Source organism: Alexandromys fortis, unplaced genomic scaffold, assembly GCF_014885135.2.
Source record: "Alexandromys fortis isolate MF-2015 unplaced genomic scaffold, M_Fortis_MF-2015_v1.1 scaffold_0, whole genome shotgun sequence".
Classification (NCBI taxonomy): Eukaryota; Metazoa; Chordata; class Mammalia; order Rodentia; family Cricetidae; genus Alexandromys; species Alexandromys fortis.
This window is the reverse complement of record NW_026067949.1, coordinates 4,463,674-4,480,427: the sequence shown is the minus strand read 5'-3', so window position 1 is coordinate 4,480,427 and position 16,754 is coordinate 4,463,674. Positions and strand designations below refer to the sequence as shown.

The following is a 16,754-nucleotide window of genomic DNA, read 5'->3' as shown; positions in this document are numbered from 1 at the left end:
TGTGAGTTCGAGGCCAGCCTGGTCTACCAGAGCTAGTTCCAGGACAGGCTCCAAAGCTACAAAGAAATCATGTCTCAAAAAAAAAAAAAAAAAAAAAAAAAGGATTTGTTATCATACCTTAAGAGATGGCAGAGAGACTACACTGCCAGCCTGGACTTCAGCAACAATTCCCGTCTGTTGTGCCTGTAGGAACTTACAGTGACATCATGGCAGTAATCAGTCTTCTCTCTTAGGCCAAGGTTCAACAGGAATTAGTCATATCTCTAGCCATATGATTCACTAATCATTCCTTAGCACATGGAGATAATGTTAACAGCTTCCTTGAAAGGGAAAATGACCCATAGGCCTCCTTTTCTAATCACTTACTTCGTTCATCTTAGTCTCTGAAATAAATTCCTTGAAACAGTTAAAGTCCAGAGTAGCTGTTATTTTTCTTAGTGGACTACAAACCTTCTAATCTGCGTTAGAGTGTTCCTTAGTTGATGGGTGGCTATTTTTGTCGTTATATACCTATTAAATGTGGTTTGTTCTAGGGTTGTGCTAGCCCACAACAGGGACGCAAACATGTGAATGAGATACACAATATGGTGTGTTCATAGTTAACATAGAATCACAAGAATGCTCGGTGATTCCCTCGCTCCTTCTTTTTCTGACAGACCTTGTTCCAACTGCTGAGTATAATCTCATTTAGCTCTAGATATCTGGTATCCTTGCAGTCTGCTCTGTATCCCAAGAGAGTCAGAGTGAAAGACCTGGATGGAATAAATAAAAAGTAAGTAAACATCTCTTGAGAATTATTATAGAGGCAAAGTTCTACCGAAACAGCAGAGAAAAGAAGGGAAACCAGGTTGAGAAGGTACCTGAGGGAGGGAAAGAAGGAGACATCTGTCAACAACTTTTCAGTTCTACTAGTAAGTCAATTTTTTTTCCCTGTTTCTTCAGCCACCTCTTTTCCCCCCCAAGTACCACAGCACACAGGAGCGAACTTACTGTCAGACCTAGATTCACATGGTCAGAATTTTTACTTACTGACTTGTGAAACCTTGGGCAATGTCTTAATTTCCTACCTCACAGTCTCTTAACACTGTTTACAGACATTATTTATGACGAGCCAGGTACTCTTAGCACTTCAAATATATGAATTTAGTTCTCCTTAAAATCTTATGGAGTGGGTATTTTCCCCCACCCTCCTTTTACGGAAGAGCATCTACTGAGGTCGGAACACAGAAGTCCTGCAGTTTTCCTAGGGTAGTGCAACTAGGAAACTGAACCTAACTATCATCTCCAGAGTCTAGATTTCCTGCTCCCCTTGCGTGGCAATATCAAATGGTAGGATTAGAACTACACGGGTGTTCTCCAGGGTTCTCACCTCCTTACTCCATTTTTGAATGTTTGATTCTTTTTATCAGTTGCCTTGAATTTGGAGTAGGAGATACAAATGTGAATACGGCATATCTTCTGCTTACTGTCCGGAAATTTATGACTATTAAGCAGGGTTCTTAGCCTTGCCCTTATTTCTCCCATTTCTTCATGAGTCCTAACGCCACAGATAAGCGTTGCTGCCATTAAGTGGAAAAAAGTCTACTGGAGGGCTTGAATGAGGACGGGTGAAGGGTAGGGGCGAGACCTAAGGCCCTTTCTCCCGGTCTGAGCTTCTTCAGCTTAAAATGGCGGGATTTGTGCTAAGGCTCTTTCCCTATTAGAGTGCCATATAGGCTCGCCCTTCCCCCACCAGGCTCATCTGACCGCTCTGGGTTGTTGATCCCAGGGGGCCGAGGTATCTGTCCCCGTTCTGGCATCTCCAGTTCCCCCATGGCCAGCCTCCCACCGTCACACCACGCTCCACGCCGGGGTTGCCATGTCCCCAGCACTCAGGCACAGAGCGCAGGCCGGGCTAGCAAGGCCCAAGGCCAGCAGTCCCTGACTAGCAAACCCCGGGGCAGCGATGGCCGCTGAGTGCCTGGGAAGCTCCCAGTCACCCTGGCCGGGGAGCACACACGGAGGCGCCCCTGAAGACCCCGCCCTCAGACGGTGCGTTTTCAGGAGCTGTGACGCTGCGGTCTCTCCGCGGCCCAGGGAGAGAACGTGGAAGGAGCGTGCAGAGCGAAAGGTGGGAGCTGTACGCCCCAAAGCACCGATCACGTGGGCTGCAGCACCGCATGGCGGCGGCCCGCGCGCCCCCGCGTCACGGCCCGCGGAGCTGCCCGGGCGCGCGCGCCGACGGGGCGGGCGCATGCGCAGGGGGGCGCGCCGCCTCTGCCCCGCGGCGAGGGTGTCTATGGAGAGGCGGCGGCCGCGGCTGCTGAGGCGGACGCGAAGGCTGTGGCGATGGCGCCCTTTCCCGACGAAGTGGACGTCTTCACCGCCCCGCACTGGCGGATGAAGCAGCTGGTGGGGCGCTACTGCGACAAGGTAACGGAGCTCGGGGCGGAGAGCGGCGCGGAGGAGCGGGCGGGCTCCGGGCGGCCTGGCCTGCGAGCCTCCCGCAACCCCCCTGCGTTGGCGCCGTGCGAGCGGCCGCCTGCGCCCCGTCAGCCGCGCGGCTCCCGCACCTTCCCGCCGGGGCCTTGGGTCGTGCCCTCGGGGCGCGCGTCGCCTGCCCTGCGTTTGGCTCGCGGGTCTGGCCTGCGCGGGGGGTGATGGGCGCTCTCGGCCGCCCGGAGCTGCCGCGGCTGTCCCTGCAGGGTTTGGGGGACCCGGGTCGGCCCCTCGCCCGCCCGCCCGCCGGGGCTCCCGGGTCGCCTCTGCAGGCCGCTTCTGCGGTTGCTCGCCACCGCAGTCCTGCCCTCCTGGCTCCTTCGGGCTCTTTGGGTCGCTTTGCAAACACTGTCCTCCGCCTGGACCTGTGACTTGCTTCCTGGCTCCACGGGCAGCGGCTCCCAGACCCTGGTGCGGGCTTGTTTTCCCTGCCAGCGTCGCACTGGTTTGGTTCAGTAAGCCAGCCCGCTACAGGGGCCGGGGAAGACCTGCACTCTACGTTTCTGGTTGGCTTTTCCCCTTCCAGATTTTATTTTCTTCGAATATTTAGTCCTTGTAGATTGTGTTTCAAGACAGCGAGCTAGCTGATCCTCTGTTGGACTTTTTACTGGGATCAGATAAGGGGGGGGGGGGCTAGGAAAAGTTGGTTTGCTGTGGAACGCGTTTTGGACTTTTAATTGATGGAGCCTAAGTTGAAGTACTTTTGTGGAGATGAGTTGAGGCCCTTTTCCAATGATTCTTAAAATCCCCAATTGTCGGTTGTCTGTGTTTACACATAGGAGGTCATCTATGTGTAAACTATGGGCAGTCATGTGTTTTGTAAAAATGAAACAAATAAATAGCTGTTAAGTCATTATTAAACATGGAAATAAATTGAGCTTTCAGAAATTGCATAGAATAACCACCACTGTTAACAGCAAACAAGAGTTGTCTTACAACCCAGAAAGGGGCTAGAAAAGAACCCTGTGTCTTCACTGGTAGGTCACAGAAGAGCAGCAATTTGAAGTTTCAGATCTTAGCACTACTGCCCCACAACCGTTTCTCTCCCTCCATTTTTGGGAAAAAGCAAAACAAAACAAAACACCAAACCCAGTCCGAGGTCAGGGGTACTTTTAAATGCCAGGACTGCTTAGGATCACGGTTCTCCACTTGGTTGCTTGTTAATTTAACCCCATAGTTCTTTAAGATCCTGATGCCTGGACTGCCATTCAAGTTGGAATCTCCGAGCATAGAACCCATATATCAAGTATAATTTTGAACTCTCAGGTGAGCCTGGGGTACACACAGTGCGATTATCACCCAGGAGAAGCTTAACGGCTGGCTAAGCCCTTGAGCAGAAGAGTATTGCCTTGCAGTTTCAGTTAGTGGTTTTGTTTTTATAATCTTCACCTTTTGAATATGTTTTCCCCTCACACTATCCTTTAATTTCAGGCTTCTTAAGAAGCAGAAGAGGAATTTAATGAGGACTGTTTAATCCAAGGCTTTTCTCTGGTTTGTTTTGGCGAGCCATAGTCCCGAGACCCTCTGGCGATAAGGGAAAATGTGGGCAGTTTGTCCATTTTCCTAGGAACTTCTCAGTATGTAAGATGTTTCAGATTGCCAAAGGATTATGACCTTCCCAAATGATCAAATTTATAATGCACTACCCAGTCTCTCTTTAAAGAAGTTATGTTTTTGTTTTGATACTGTTCTGGAGACAGTTTTCTCTGCTAGTCTAGGCTAGCCTTGAGAACCTTTAAGAGCCTGACCTTGAACTCCTGGTCTTCCTGTTTCTGCCTTCCAGGCTCCAGAATTACAAGCATTTGTCAGCAGACTGGGCATTGTCATTATTTTTGTATCTCTTTTTGGTGTTTGAGAACATTTGAGTAAATTTTGGAAATGCAGTTGACTGAACAAAATGAGTCAAATGAGATTCTTCTCAGTTAAATGTTTCCTCTTGCATAACCAGTTTAATAAAGCGTTTTTGATTTGGTATAGCTTTAGTCGAAATTGCCACTGATTTATTCCCAGCATTGTAAAAAAAAAAAAGTCACCAATCCTGATTTAACTGCTTGTTGTAGTTACTGAGATTATCGCTTTTATTCATCAAGATTACTACAGTTTCAGTTTTCTTAACTGTGACCAAGGTAATTTAGTGAAGGAAAAAGCTGCATAGGAATTTCCATCATTTCTTCAATGGCCAGTGAAGGTTCTCTGGATGTCCTTTGTGAGCAAACGTGGGAAAATAACTGGTTTTGACAGCAGAGTAGCCTTAAAGAATTGAGTTGTTTTGATTAGTTTGTCATTTCGAGGTTTGTTGTTGTCATCCTACTTTTAGTTTCTTAGATCAAGGAAATCTGACCCAAACAACCTCTAGTAAAACTGCAAAATGAGAACTAGACTTTGGTTAAAACTAAAAAGCTACAGAGTATGTGATTTCACTATATTCTAAATATCATCCCGAAACCATTAAAGATTTCAGTTGTATTCACAGTATTGAACTTGTAAAACATAGGATATTCATAAAACAGTTTTTTAGGAGCATCAAGTCAGTTTTTCTATGCTTTGAGTAATATACTTAGCGAATTATTACATTGTTACAGATTATGTTAAATATTGCTGTATAATAGTTTAATGTATTGCCGGTGGATTTTCTCATACTAAAGAAATGTATCCAGACAAAATACAGACTTTGAGAAGGGGAAGTGGATGCAAAGTCCCACCCCTAACCTAGAAGCAATTTGTACTAATACCTAATTTTCTCTAATGGCTTGTCACTGAATATACACTCTGCTCAGAAGTAGTTTTCAACCACAAAAAAACAGACTATAGTGTGTGTGTGTGTGTATGTGCACTTTTGTTTTGATTTCGTATTTTTGTCTTTTTGTTTTTGAAAAAGGTGGTATGGTATGGTATCTTTATCTCTGCTATGCAGACAACAGGCCTTTGGCTCAAGGAAAACTATTGTTTGTTTCTGTCTGATACCTGTAGGTCTGGATGGTTTAGGTAAGGGCTTATGTAAGCTAGAGCCGTAACCACCCAGTCAGTATTAAGACTCCCAGCTTAATTATCTTCATTGAAGCTACAGTAGTTCTTGATGTGTTTTGTAGCAGTCTTCAGAGAATCTTGTTTGATAATTCACTGACCTCCCATATTGGAATGTGAAGTTAAAATTTGTACCAAATGGTAGTTAATGCTTTTCCCATTTCTTCCCAGTTTCCAGCATTCTCTTAATCCTCAAAACTTAACTCCATTTATTGATTCTTTTCTGTCTGCCCTGTAGTAGTTTCTGTTGTCATTGTGAGATGTGGGTGCTCTTCCTTAGGGGCCCCAGTTTCATACACACTACCATCTATGATAACCCAGAAATCCAGGAAGAGTGCAGTGGGAGCAGAAGGGAGGAAGCATATGGTCATGTCCACAGTAAACATGAGGAGTAGTCTCTGAAGTGATTTCTGAGAACAGTTATGCGGTGTCTCTAGAGATCTCCAGATGTGTTCATAGACAAGTTATAAAAAAGGTGAAGGGAGGGTCTTGAGAGATCTCTTCCCAGCACCAAGATGGCAGGTCACAATAGTCTGTAGCTTCAGTTCTAGGGGATCTCATGTTCCCTTCTGTCCTCCACCGGCATCAGATAGGCATGTGGTGCCTAGACATACATGTAGGCAATTCCCCCCATTAAAAATAACAGGTGAAAGCACTTAGGGGTGCCTAAATTTTTCAAGTAAGGATATTAAGAAGTGTCATTCACTTTTATCACTTATAAAAAAAGATATTTTATAACCAAAACTAAGAAGATGATAAATACAAAGTTGAATAGATTACTTTCAGGAACTTGAATGTAGCTTTATGGTCAGTTTTTTGTTTTGCTTTGTTTTGTTTTTTCCATTTTAATTCTGTACACCTATAAAAATGTACTGGCATTTGGGAAGGTTGGCTTAGTGAACATAATACTGAATTTTGAGCTGAGAGGAAGAAACGGGGAGTTTAATGGATTCTTACTACATACTGACATTATTTTTATAATCCTTACAAGAGCTTTCTAAGACAAGTGTTATCCCACATTTAAAAGTGAGGAAATAGTCTTAGTGGTTAAATAACTTACCTAGCTCACTCAGCAATTAGCAGAACCTGAATTTTAATCCTAGATTTTTTTTCTCCCTCTGAAAGCCATGGTTTTTAGCCTTCCTCACTTGTTGCTTATTACTGTTTTTATGCAAAACAGTTATAGGTCATCTTTTCCATCTGTAAATTTGGCCAGAGCATACTAAAGCTTCTTCATTGAGTGTATATCTCTGGTTAACTGAAAGTATGGCCTGGCTAATTGGACAGAAAATAAAAAAAGTGCTGTTGGGGTGGTAATGTTTGGATTCTTAGTTTTTTTTGCAGCTATTTTGAACTTACTGGCTTTACATTACATTTTTTTTGGCAGTTTTTAGGCCAGCGTTTATATTTTAGCCTGTACAGTGTCTTGAGACAGAAAGCCATGAAATATACCATGTTACTGTTTTGCTGTAGACTACTGAGTTTTCATTCTACCATAGAGCCTTGTTTTTCACAGTATGTCTTATGACTCATTAGTAGGTCATAAATCAGCTTTGTGCATTAGACATAGCATTAGAAAAGGAAAGTGGAACTGTGAATACTTCCCAGAGTATAGAGGGAGATAGTTTTTCCGGAATTATCTTTGAAGTGTTTGTTCTCTATTTGGATCTCATTGCATTGTTTTACCCATTTTATATAGTGAGGGACTGGCAAGATATTTGTAGTAAACAATATTTGGGAAACACTTGCCTAGAGCAGCATTTCTCAGCTAACGCACAGTTGACATTTAGGCTACAGAATTTGTTGTGGGGGCTGTCCTCTGCATTGTAAAATGTTTTAGCCACATTCTTGGCTCATCCCCACCCTATGTCAGTGGTACTTCTCCATTGGTGACAAACTAAACTGTCCCTAGATCTTCCCCTTTATCTCCTGGGGGGGACTGTGTTCCTTACAGTGAGACCTTTGTTTTGGAGCAATTATTCTGACCTGTTACTGTCTTGGATCCAAAAAGATAGTTTTCAGTGTGGGATAGAGATTTTATCTATGACATAAATTAGTTACAGAAGCTGAATCTCCGTTATTGAATATTTAATGCGATTGAGGACAAATTATTTCTCCTAGCCTGTTTTCTAATCTATAAAATGGGTATGATAAACCGATATTGTAATGTTGTCTTAAGAAATAACAAATACTTAAACAGTTTTAGACTCTAGCACATTATAAGCTTCCGTATACCTTAAAATACTGTCCAGGTTTTTCTAAATCTTAAGTGTTTAAACATCTTTATAGAAGCAAATAAAATTTTGAGAAAACCATTCATATAGATATTTGAAGAGTTGTGTGGTGTGTGCCCTAGCTCTTGTTTTTTTTTTTTTTTTATTTATTTTATGGTATTGAAGATTGACTTCAGGTCCTTCTTCATGCTAAAGGCTTTACCACTGAGCTACAGCATGGATATTCTGTTAATTGTTAAATTCACTAACTCCTGATTCCAAAACAAAATTACTTTTTCATTGGTATTTATTGAGCTCTACATTTTTCTCTGCTCCCCTCCCTCCTCTCCCCTCCCCCAAGGTCCCCATGCTTCCAGTTTACTCAGGAGATCTTGTCTTTTTCTACTTCCTGTGTAGATTAGATCCATGTATGTCTCTCTGAGTGTCCTCTTGTTGTCTAAGTTCTCTGGGATTGTGGTTTGTAGGCTGGCTTTTTTTTGCTTTATATTTAAAAACCACCCATGAGTGAGTACATGTGATAATTGTCTTTCTGTGTCTGGGTTACCTCACTCAAAATAATGTTTTCTAGCTCCATCCATTTTCCTGTAAAACTCAAAATGTCGTTATTTTTTTCTGCTGTGTAGTACTCCATTGTGTAAATGTACCACATTTTCCTCATCCATTCTTTGGTCGAGGGGCATTTAGGTTGTTTCCAGGTTCTGGCTATGACAAATAAAGCTGCTATAAACTTAGTTGAGTACATGTCCTTGTGGCTCCATTGAGCATCCTTTGGATATATACCCAAAAGTGGTATTACTGGGTCTTGAGGAAGGTTGTTTGCTAATTTTCTGAGAAATCGCCACCCTGACATCCAAAGGGGCTGTACCAGCTTGCATTCCCACCAGCAATGCAGAAGTGTTCCCTTTCCCCGACAATCTCCAGCATAAGTTGTCATAGTGTTTGATCTTGGCCATTCTTTCAGGTGTAAGGTGGAATCTCAGGGTTGTTTTGATTTGCATTTCTCTGATGACTAAGGATGTTGAACATTTCCTTAAGTGTCTTTGAGCCATTTTAGATTCCTCTGTTGAGAGTTCTCTGTTTAGGTCTGTACTCCATTTTTCTTATTAGATTATGTGTTCTTTTGGTGTCCAATTTCTTGAGTTCTTTGTATATTTTGGAGATCAGACCGCTGTCTGATGTGGGGTTAGTGAAGATCTTTTCCCATACTGTAGGCTGTCATAACAAAATTATTTATATGTGGAGAAAAATTGATGGGGTCATAGCTTAAGAACCCCCTTTCCGCTGCGCAGTGGTGGTGCATGACTTTAGTCCGCTCTGGAGGCAATGAGTTCAAGGACAGCCTGGTCTATCAAGTGAGTTCAGGCAGGCTTCAAGGCTACAGAGAAACCCTGCCTCGAAAAACAAAAACAAACAAAAATGAACCCCGTTTCCCTTTTCTTTTTTCTTTGTTTTTGATCTTGTTCATGTATTCATCATGGCAACAAATATTAAGGATATAATAGAAATGAAACTATTTTTCCTTCCAGAAAGCACTTTTTCAAATCTGATTTATTTTTAGCTTTAAAATATAATTGAGAAAATTATATATATTCAGGATATACAGTGGTATGGTATACACTTACAATGTTTAATAGTTACTCAATCTAATTATTAGCACATCCATTACATATTTAAGTTTTTGTATCAATAGAAGAAAAACAGGCTTCAGATCTACTCTGTTAGTAACTTTCAAATACAGACTAGTTGTTAACTGTACGGACTTTCTCAAGTCTCCAGTGTACTGTATACTTTGTGGGCATCAAAAGTTTACGGCTTTTGTTAATGCTTTTTACTTATGTCACATGTCTACTAACAATCATTTTTTTTTTTTTTCATTTTGGGTTTGAGATCAAACCTATAGCTTTGTGCTTGTCAGGATGTGTTTTTTATTGCTGAACCACCCAGCCTCTTATACTAAGACTTTTAAAGCCCTCCCTAACAGCCCCAAACCCGGTTTAAACAAAACTACCCATGGTATTATTTGCAGCTATTAGCCACTAATGAAGCTTGCTGTAATCTCGTGTGGTTTTTCAGAACATTCTTAAAATCTGAAGTGTGAATTTCTTCAAGTCTGTTGTCCATAATTTTTTCTAATGTGGAAAAGAGCTAAGCATTATTTTTACATTGTTAAATAGTTGAAAGCTTATTTTGTGACATGTGAAAATTGTATGAAACTTTAAACTTCAGTGTCATTAAATACAAAATTTTATAGAAATAAAGTAATAGTCTTCTGCTTACATTTTAGCTATGATTCCTCCTTGGGCTGTAGCAGCTGAGTTAAGTGGCTGGTGTAGGCCTCTAGCCTGGGAAAATTTAAATATTTACTGTCTGACTCTAAAGAAATGTTGCCAACCCCTGAGCTAGATGATTGATTCGTGTATTATGGTTAACTATTCATTTTCTTCTCTTCAGTAGAGTGTCAGCTCCATAAAAGCGGAGATCTTTATTTTTTTTCCCTGTGTATTCTCATGTATCAAGAACAGTATCTGGCCCATCATAGCTGTTCACTGATGATTAGAATAGAGCAAAAATTATCCAAATTTATAAAAATGAATATTTAATTTTTAAACAATGATAATGCTTTGAAGTATAGGCATTTTGTTTCCAGTTAGCATCAAGTAGAATCAAAGACTTTAAGAGACAAAAGTTACCCAGCTAAATAAATGATAGAACTGGGTCTCTTAGGGAATCTTAGTAATCTGTGGATCTCTGTGATTCTTTTGCTAATACTTATTGCCTTTTAAAGAAGATACTTAGTTCTCTTCTCTGCAGATTGGCTTTACTTCAGTTTTAATGTCCTCTTTTTCAGTGTTCTTCACCGCAGTTCTTGCTGTGGAAGGCTAGTAAGACACTTAGAGTGCCCCCCTTTTCAGGAAGACAGGACCACACTTTGAAAAGGAAGTCTAAGAAGTTTGGTGTTAGTAACATTTGCCCTTTAATCTATATCTCTACCTGTTATATTTAACCCAATTGTTTCCCACTTAAAATGAATTTGTAATTAAATTGAACAATAGAAATTAGATTTAATAAAGATAATGGAAGATTTTGAATATTACTTTGAATTTATTTATTTTGCCAGGGTCTCTCTATATAGCCCTAATTTTCCTGAAACTCACTATGTAGAGCAGTGTCTTAAGTTGGGGTTTCAGTTGCTGAGAAGAGACACTATGACCATGGCAACTTTTATAAAGGAAAACATTTAATTGGGGCTGTCTTACAGTTTAGAGGTTTAGTCCATTATCACCATGGTGAGAAGCATGGCAGCATGTAGGCAGACATGGTGCTGAAAAAGGAGCTGAGAGTTCTACATCCCGAGCAATAGAGGTGAACTGGCACACTGGGCATGGCTTGAGCCTATATGAGACCTCAAAGTCTCCCTCCAACAAGACCACACCTATTCCAATAAGTCCACGTCTCCCAACAGTGCCATTCCCTATGAAGCCTGCATTCAAGCACATGAGTCTGTGGGGGATGAGGGGACAGAGCATAGTCAACCCTGTAAACCAGGCTGGCCTTGAACCCACAGAGATCCACTTGCCTCTGCCTCCTGAACTCTGGGATTAAAGTCATGTGCCACTATGCTTAGCTTACTTTGAATTTTGAAACAAATTTCTCTCTCTCTCTCTCTCTCTCTCTCTCTCTCTCTCTCTCGCTCTCGCTCTCGCTCTCTTTCTTTTTTCTGTTTTTTTTTTTTTTTTTTGAGACAAGGTTTCTCTGTAATATTGGCGCCTATCCTGGAACTAGCTCTTGTAGACTAGGCTGGCCTTGAACTCACAGAAATTCACCTACCTCTGCCTCCCCCCCCCCCCCCCCCCCCCCCCCCCCCCCCCCCGTCCCCCAGTGCTGGGATTAAAAGCTGTGCCACTACCACCCAGCAGAAACAAATTTTTTTATGTGTGTATTTAAGTGTTAGAATTTAATTTTCTGTTAAGTGTCAAAGCTTGGAATTACACTGGAATAGGAATTTTTCTCCAATTGAATAGTAGAATTTAAAAAACGATGGCATACTTAAGGTGTTACATATTTTTGTCAGTTTTCTTAAAAATATACTTCTCTTGTGAGTGTGGTTGGTCATGCCTTTAATCCCAGTTCTTGGGGTGTAGAGGCAAATGGGTCTCTGTGAGTTCAAGACCAGCCTTGTTTTCATAGTGAGTTTGAGGCTAACCAGGTCTACATACAGACTCCCTCGCTAAAAAAAAAAAAAAGTGCGTCTGTGTGGTGTGTGGGTATGTGCCCTTCTCTTAAATTATCTAGTAATGTTGTAATAACTCTATATTTTATACTATTTCCTAAGCTGTTTCATCTTGACACTGAAATTTAAACTATAGTGAAGTATTTTCCAATTTTTAAATAGTAGTAGTGTAAGAGCATGAAGAACATTTTGAACTAAGGAAGAGAAGCCACATTATCCCAGGCTTATCCTTCTAGGTGTCTTTGGTATATTATGATACAGAGAAAGGGCCTTTTAGGCGTAAAGGGAACTTGGTCTGATCTTTTCACTTAAGTAAACTATGTGATATTTTTCCTTTATATTCAGGTATTTGAGAATGCCAGCCAACATATTCTTAGTCTAGGGCACTTTTAAATTATACAACTATGAATTATTATTTTATGAACATCTTTTTTTGTGTTTTAATGTAATTGATATAAAGGAAATACTTTGCTATGAACAAAACTTTAGGTATGCGTTGGAAGTTTCTTGTTACATTGTCTCTTATTTGCATCTATTTACTGTCTTTTTAAATTTTTATTCAGCTTTCTAAAACCAACTTTTCCAACAACAACGACTTCCGTGCTCTTCTGCAGTCTCTATATGCTACTTTCAAGGAGTTTAAAATGCATGAGCAAATTGAGAATGAATACATTATTGGTTTACTTCAGCAACGCAGTCAGACCATCTACAATGTACATTCTGACAATAAACTCTCCGAGATGCTTAGTCTCTTTGAAAAGGGGCTGAAGAATGTTAAGGTGAGTTGAAAAATTGATATGTAAGTGTTGGATATAGTGCCATTCTGCCTCTGTAATTTTTATTAGCAACTTTAGTAAATGGTATTATTTTAAAGAAAAACGCTTAATTTATTCATGATGGCTAGAAAGGCTGTTCATGAGGAATGATTACAGTGGAGGCTTGTAGTAAGGCAGAGAAAGGTCAGTTTTGAATACAAGAAAAAACAGGCGTTCAGAGCCAAGAAGAAGCAAGGAAGAGCCAGTGGATGGAAAATTACTGAGAAAAAACATTAGGACCAAAAGGATAAAAGAATTAATTTTTCAGGATTTTTACTGAGATAGCCAGGGTATGAAATCCTTGAGGCTGAGAGAGTAGTAAGGGATGTGATGAGATACGTCCATAGTCAGAAACTGAAAGCAGATGATTATTGTTAACTGCCTCAGTAGGATTCTTACCAAAATTGACCTGAGAGGCTAAGGACAGAATCTAAGGCCCTACCTAATTGAAAAGAGGATTCAGAGAATCTAACTCAAGTCTGGTAAGAGTCTTTGGAACTGGCCCTTTAGTCATGCCTAATAAAGTTTACCAAATTTTAAAGTTTTGTAAGTTGAAATTTTAACTACCAAATTGTTAACAAACATTTGTTGAATTCTTAAAAACAAAGGTATTAATGTAGGTACTAATAACTAAAGGTATAATTTTTGTTTAGAATAATACTTCAGTTCCATATATTTTATTTAAAATTAAAAATGGTGCCAGATTTAGAAGCATATACCTTTAATCCCAGCAATCTGGAGTCAGAAGGAAGTGAATCGTTATGAGTTGAAGGGCAGCCTGGTAGGCCATAGTAAGTTCCAGGCCAGCTAGGGCTGCATAGTGAGATCTGTTCTCAAACAAAACTAACAAAATAAAATTGAAGATGGAGAGTTCTTGCTAGCATAAAAGGTCTTGACTGCAGTCTGTAAAGTGGAAAAAAATGGAATGGAAGTCATAGTGTTTACGTATTTTATTTTTCCCTCTTGTAGGAAGCACAGTGGTTAAAGATGACGGTTTCAGTTTTATGGCATGAATGGTGGCACTCATCTGAGGTTTCAGTAGTCAGTAGGGAGAGGCAGGAGGTTCACTAGTTCACGGCCAGCCATGGATACATAGTGAGATTTTTATCTTAGAAACAAAGTAGTTTACGATAAGGATGTATGTACATTTTCTTAATTATATTTGTCTTAGAAATATTTGAAAGTTAATCTTCATTTAACCCTTTCAGTTCAGTGAAACATAGGAGTTTATAACTCCATCAAGCCACCATATACCCTTCACTTGGAGGATCAATTTTGAAGACCAGAAAACAAACTAAAGAATTCTACCAGTAGTCTGTAGAAGGAGGAACCCTTGGTCTGTATCCAGAGGGGAGGTGGTTGGTTAGTAGAGGAAAACATACTGAGTAGTTGCAGAAGGGAGGGTAACTTTTCTATTGAATGCTCCTTTGTACGCTTAGTATTTTATAACATAGTCGTGTATTATGTAGTTAGTAATGTCTGAACCAAAGTAGTGCTTTTTAAAAAAATATAGGGGAAGGTACATGCTTGAAAATTATGTAGGACCTACGACCAATGGAATACTCTGATTTTATAAAGTGCTAGAAGAAAGGGGAAAGAGAATTGTATTAGACTTTGTACATGAAAGAGGTCTAGGGATTAAGCCTTATTCTGAACTTTTTACATAATATAACCATGTATTAATAGGAAGAGAAGATACTGGTAGATTTGAAGAGCAGAAAGAGTGAACTAGTGTGAAAAGCAAATTTGATACTTATTAACATACAAGTGCAATTGGAAGCCATACATGGAAATGCTTAAAGGATGTGTAAAATCCCAGCAGAATTCAACTTTGAGCTGAATATTGGAAATTAGTTGAATAAATTATCTAAATGGAAAAAACTGGCCACAGAAAGAATGAAATAGTACCTGTCTTGGTTACTTTTTTATTGCTGTAATAAAATACCATGGCCAAGAAAATTTATCAAAGGGTTTATTTGGAGCTTTGAGTTCCAGAGGAATGAGTCCCTAAACATTCCAGTGTGTGTGTGTGTGTGTGTGTGTGTGTGTGTGTGTGTGTGTGTGTGTGAGAGAGAGAGAGAGAGAGAGAGAGAGAGAGAGAGCGCAGGTAGGTGTGATGGGAACTGGCAGCTGAGAGCTGAGTACTCAGTTCTTAAACCACAAATAGGAAGCAGGAAGTAGAGAGACTGAACTGGAAATGATGAGAATTTTTATCTCTCAGATTCTGCCCTGAGTGACATACTTATTTCAGCAAGGCTGCACCCCCAAGTCTCCCCTAAGCAGTGCCACTATGAACCAAAAGTCAGATGCTAAAGCCTTTGGGAAATATTCTCATTCAATCACCACAGTATCAGTATATTTTTAAAATATTTCATTGTTTTGTAAGTTTCCCATATTTTTCATTGAGGAGAGAACAGATGAATAAGTTACAGGGAAATGTAATTTTAATTCATGTGTGGAAGAAATGTTTGGCTGTTGAGAATTATCTAGAACTCTAAAATGTTTCTTGCCTTTATAAATGGTAATAGTAATATGTGATCTGTTAGGATAGCATAAAATGTATTATAAAACCTTTTTTTATACTATATTTTAAAATATACTTGCTATATTTTAATAAAATTAATAAAAAACAACCAAAGATTAGGGTTACTAAAGAATTTAAAGCTTATTTATTATTTAAGGACTGTGAGTGGGCGGTGGTGCCAAGGCTGAGTGTACAGTGTGGGGCATGTTAATAAGTGCTCCTGACTCTAAGGACATGTTTATGCTAAAAGAAGACTAAGTTGACTTCCTGTGATCAGGCAACATAGAACGAAGCAAACTTTTACGTAAATTTGAGACTTTATTGTCCTGGTTGGTGTGGAACTTGGTATGAGACCAGGCTGGCCTCAAACTTAGAGATCTATTTGCTGCTCTCTCCTGAGTGCTGCTTTAATGATATATGTCTTTACTTCCTGCTAATGTGTATTATTCTTTGTTTCTAGAATGAGTATGAGCAGTTAAATTATGCAAAACAGCTGAAAGAGAGATTGGAGGCTTTTACAAGAGATTTTCTTCCTCACATGAAAGAGGAAGAAGAGGTAAGCAGAGTTTTTCTTTGTTGTGATTTATATTCATAATTTAATAGAAAATATAATTTTTGCCTCAATTTCTTCAAAATAATGCATAAAAAGAATATGTTCTATTGGTAGACAGAATCCTCTGTTTTCTTTTGGGAACATGAATGGCGTCCAGTGAGAATTTATTTTTATTTAGAAAGGTTGCTACTTTCACTGAATGAATGAATTTAATTACTTAAGAAATATGTATTTTTGTGTGTGATAGCACTGTGATATATGTTCATAATTGTCACTAATTTTTCGTAACCTTTAGAAGATTCTGTAAATTTTTAAATATTTTCTGTATGCTAGATTTAAAGAGCTTTTAGTATTTTTTTCCTGAGTGGACTTGAATAATTAAATGGTGGTTTTAAATTTATCGCTGTTGTGCCTCATGTATATGAAATAGTGTACAGTAAATACATGGCAAACAATTTTTCTTCTTTCCATAATGAGTATCCAGCTTAAGATACAGAGAAACTATCCTATGAGGACCTCTCTCTCTCTCTCTCTCTCTCTCTCCCCCCCCCTCTCTCCCTCTCTCCCCCTCTCTCTCGATTTATTTTTATTTTACATGTATGAGTGTTTTGTCTATATGTTTGCGTGTGCACTGTGTGCCAAAAGATGACACCAGATTCCCTGGACTGAGGTTACAGATGATTTTGAGTCGCCATATGGGTGCTAGAAGCCAAACCCAGGCCCTTTGCAAGACCAGCAAGTTGTGTTAACTGACTAGCCATCTCTCCAGCTTTAGTTTGAAGAAAAAAAAAAAAACAAAAACTAAACAAAAGCCTGGTCTACAGAGCTAGTTCCAGGACAGGCTCCAAAGGCACAGAGAAACCCTGTCTCGAAAAACCAAAAAAAAAAAAAAAAA

The 16,754-nt window shown here is 39.9% G+C and overlaps 1 protein-coding gene across 1 annotated transcript in view; it reads left to right on the top strand.

Annotated features, from left to right (window-relative positions):
* Positions 1-2,229: 2,229 nt before the first annotated feature.
* Fbxl5 (F-box and leucine rich repeat protein 5) overlaps positions 2,230-16,754 on the top strand; it is a 42,541-nt gene continuing 28,016 nt past the window's right edge. The window contains exons 1-3 of the mRNA XM_050149914.1: positions 2,230-2,412; positions 12,531-12,746; positions 15,767-15,862. Of these exons, the coding sequence (XP_050005871.1) occupies positions 2,329-2,412; positions 12,531-12,746; positions 15,767-15,862 (396 nt within the window). The 5' untranslated portion in view covers positions 2,230-2,328. The remainder of the gene's footprint in view (positions 2,413-12,530; positions 12,747-15,766; positions 15,863-16,754) is intronic.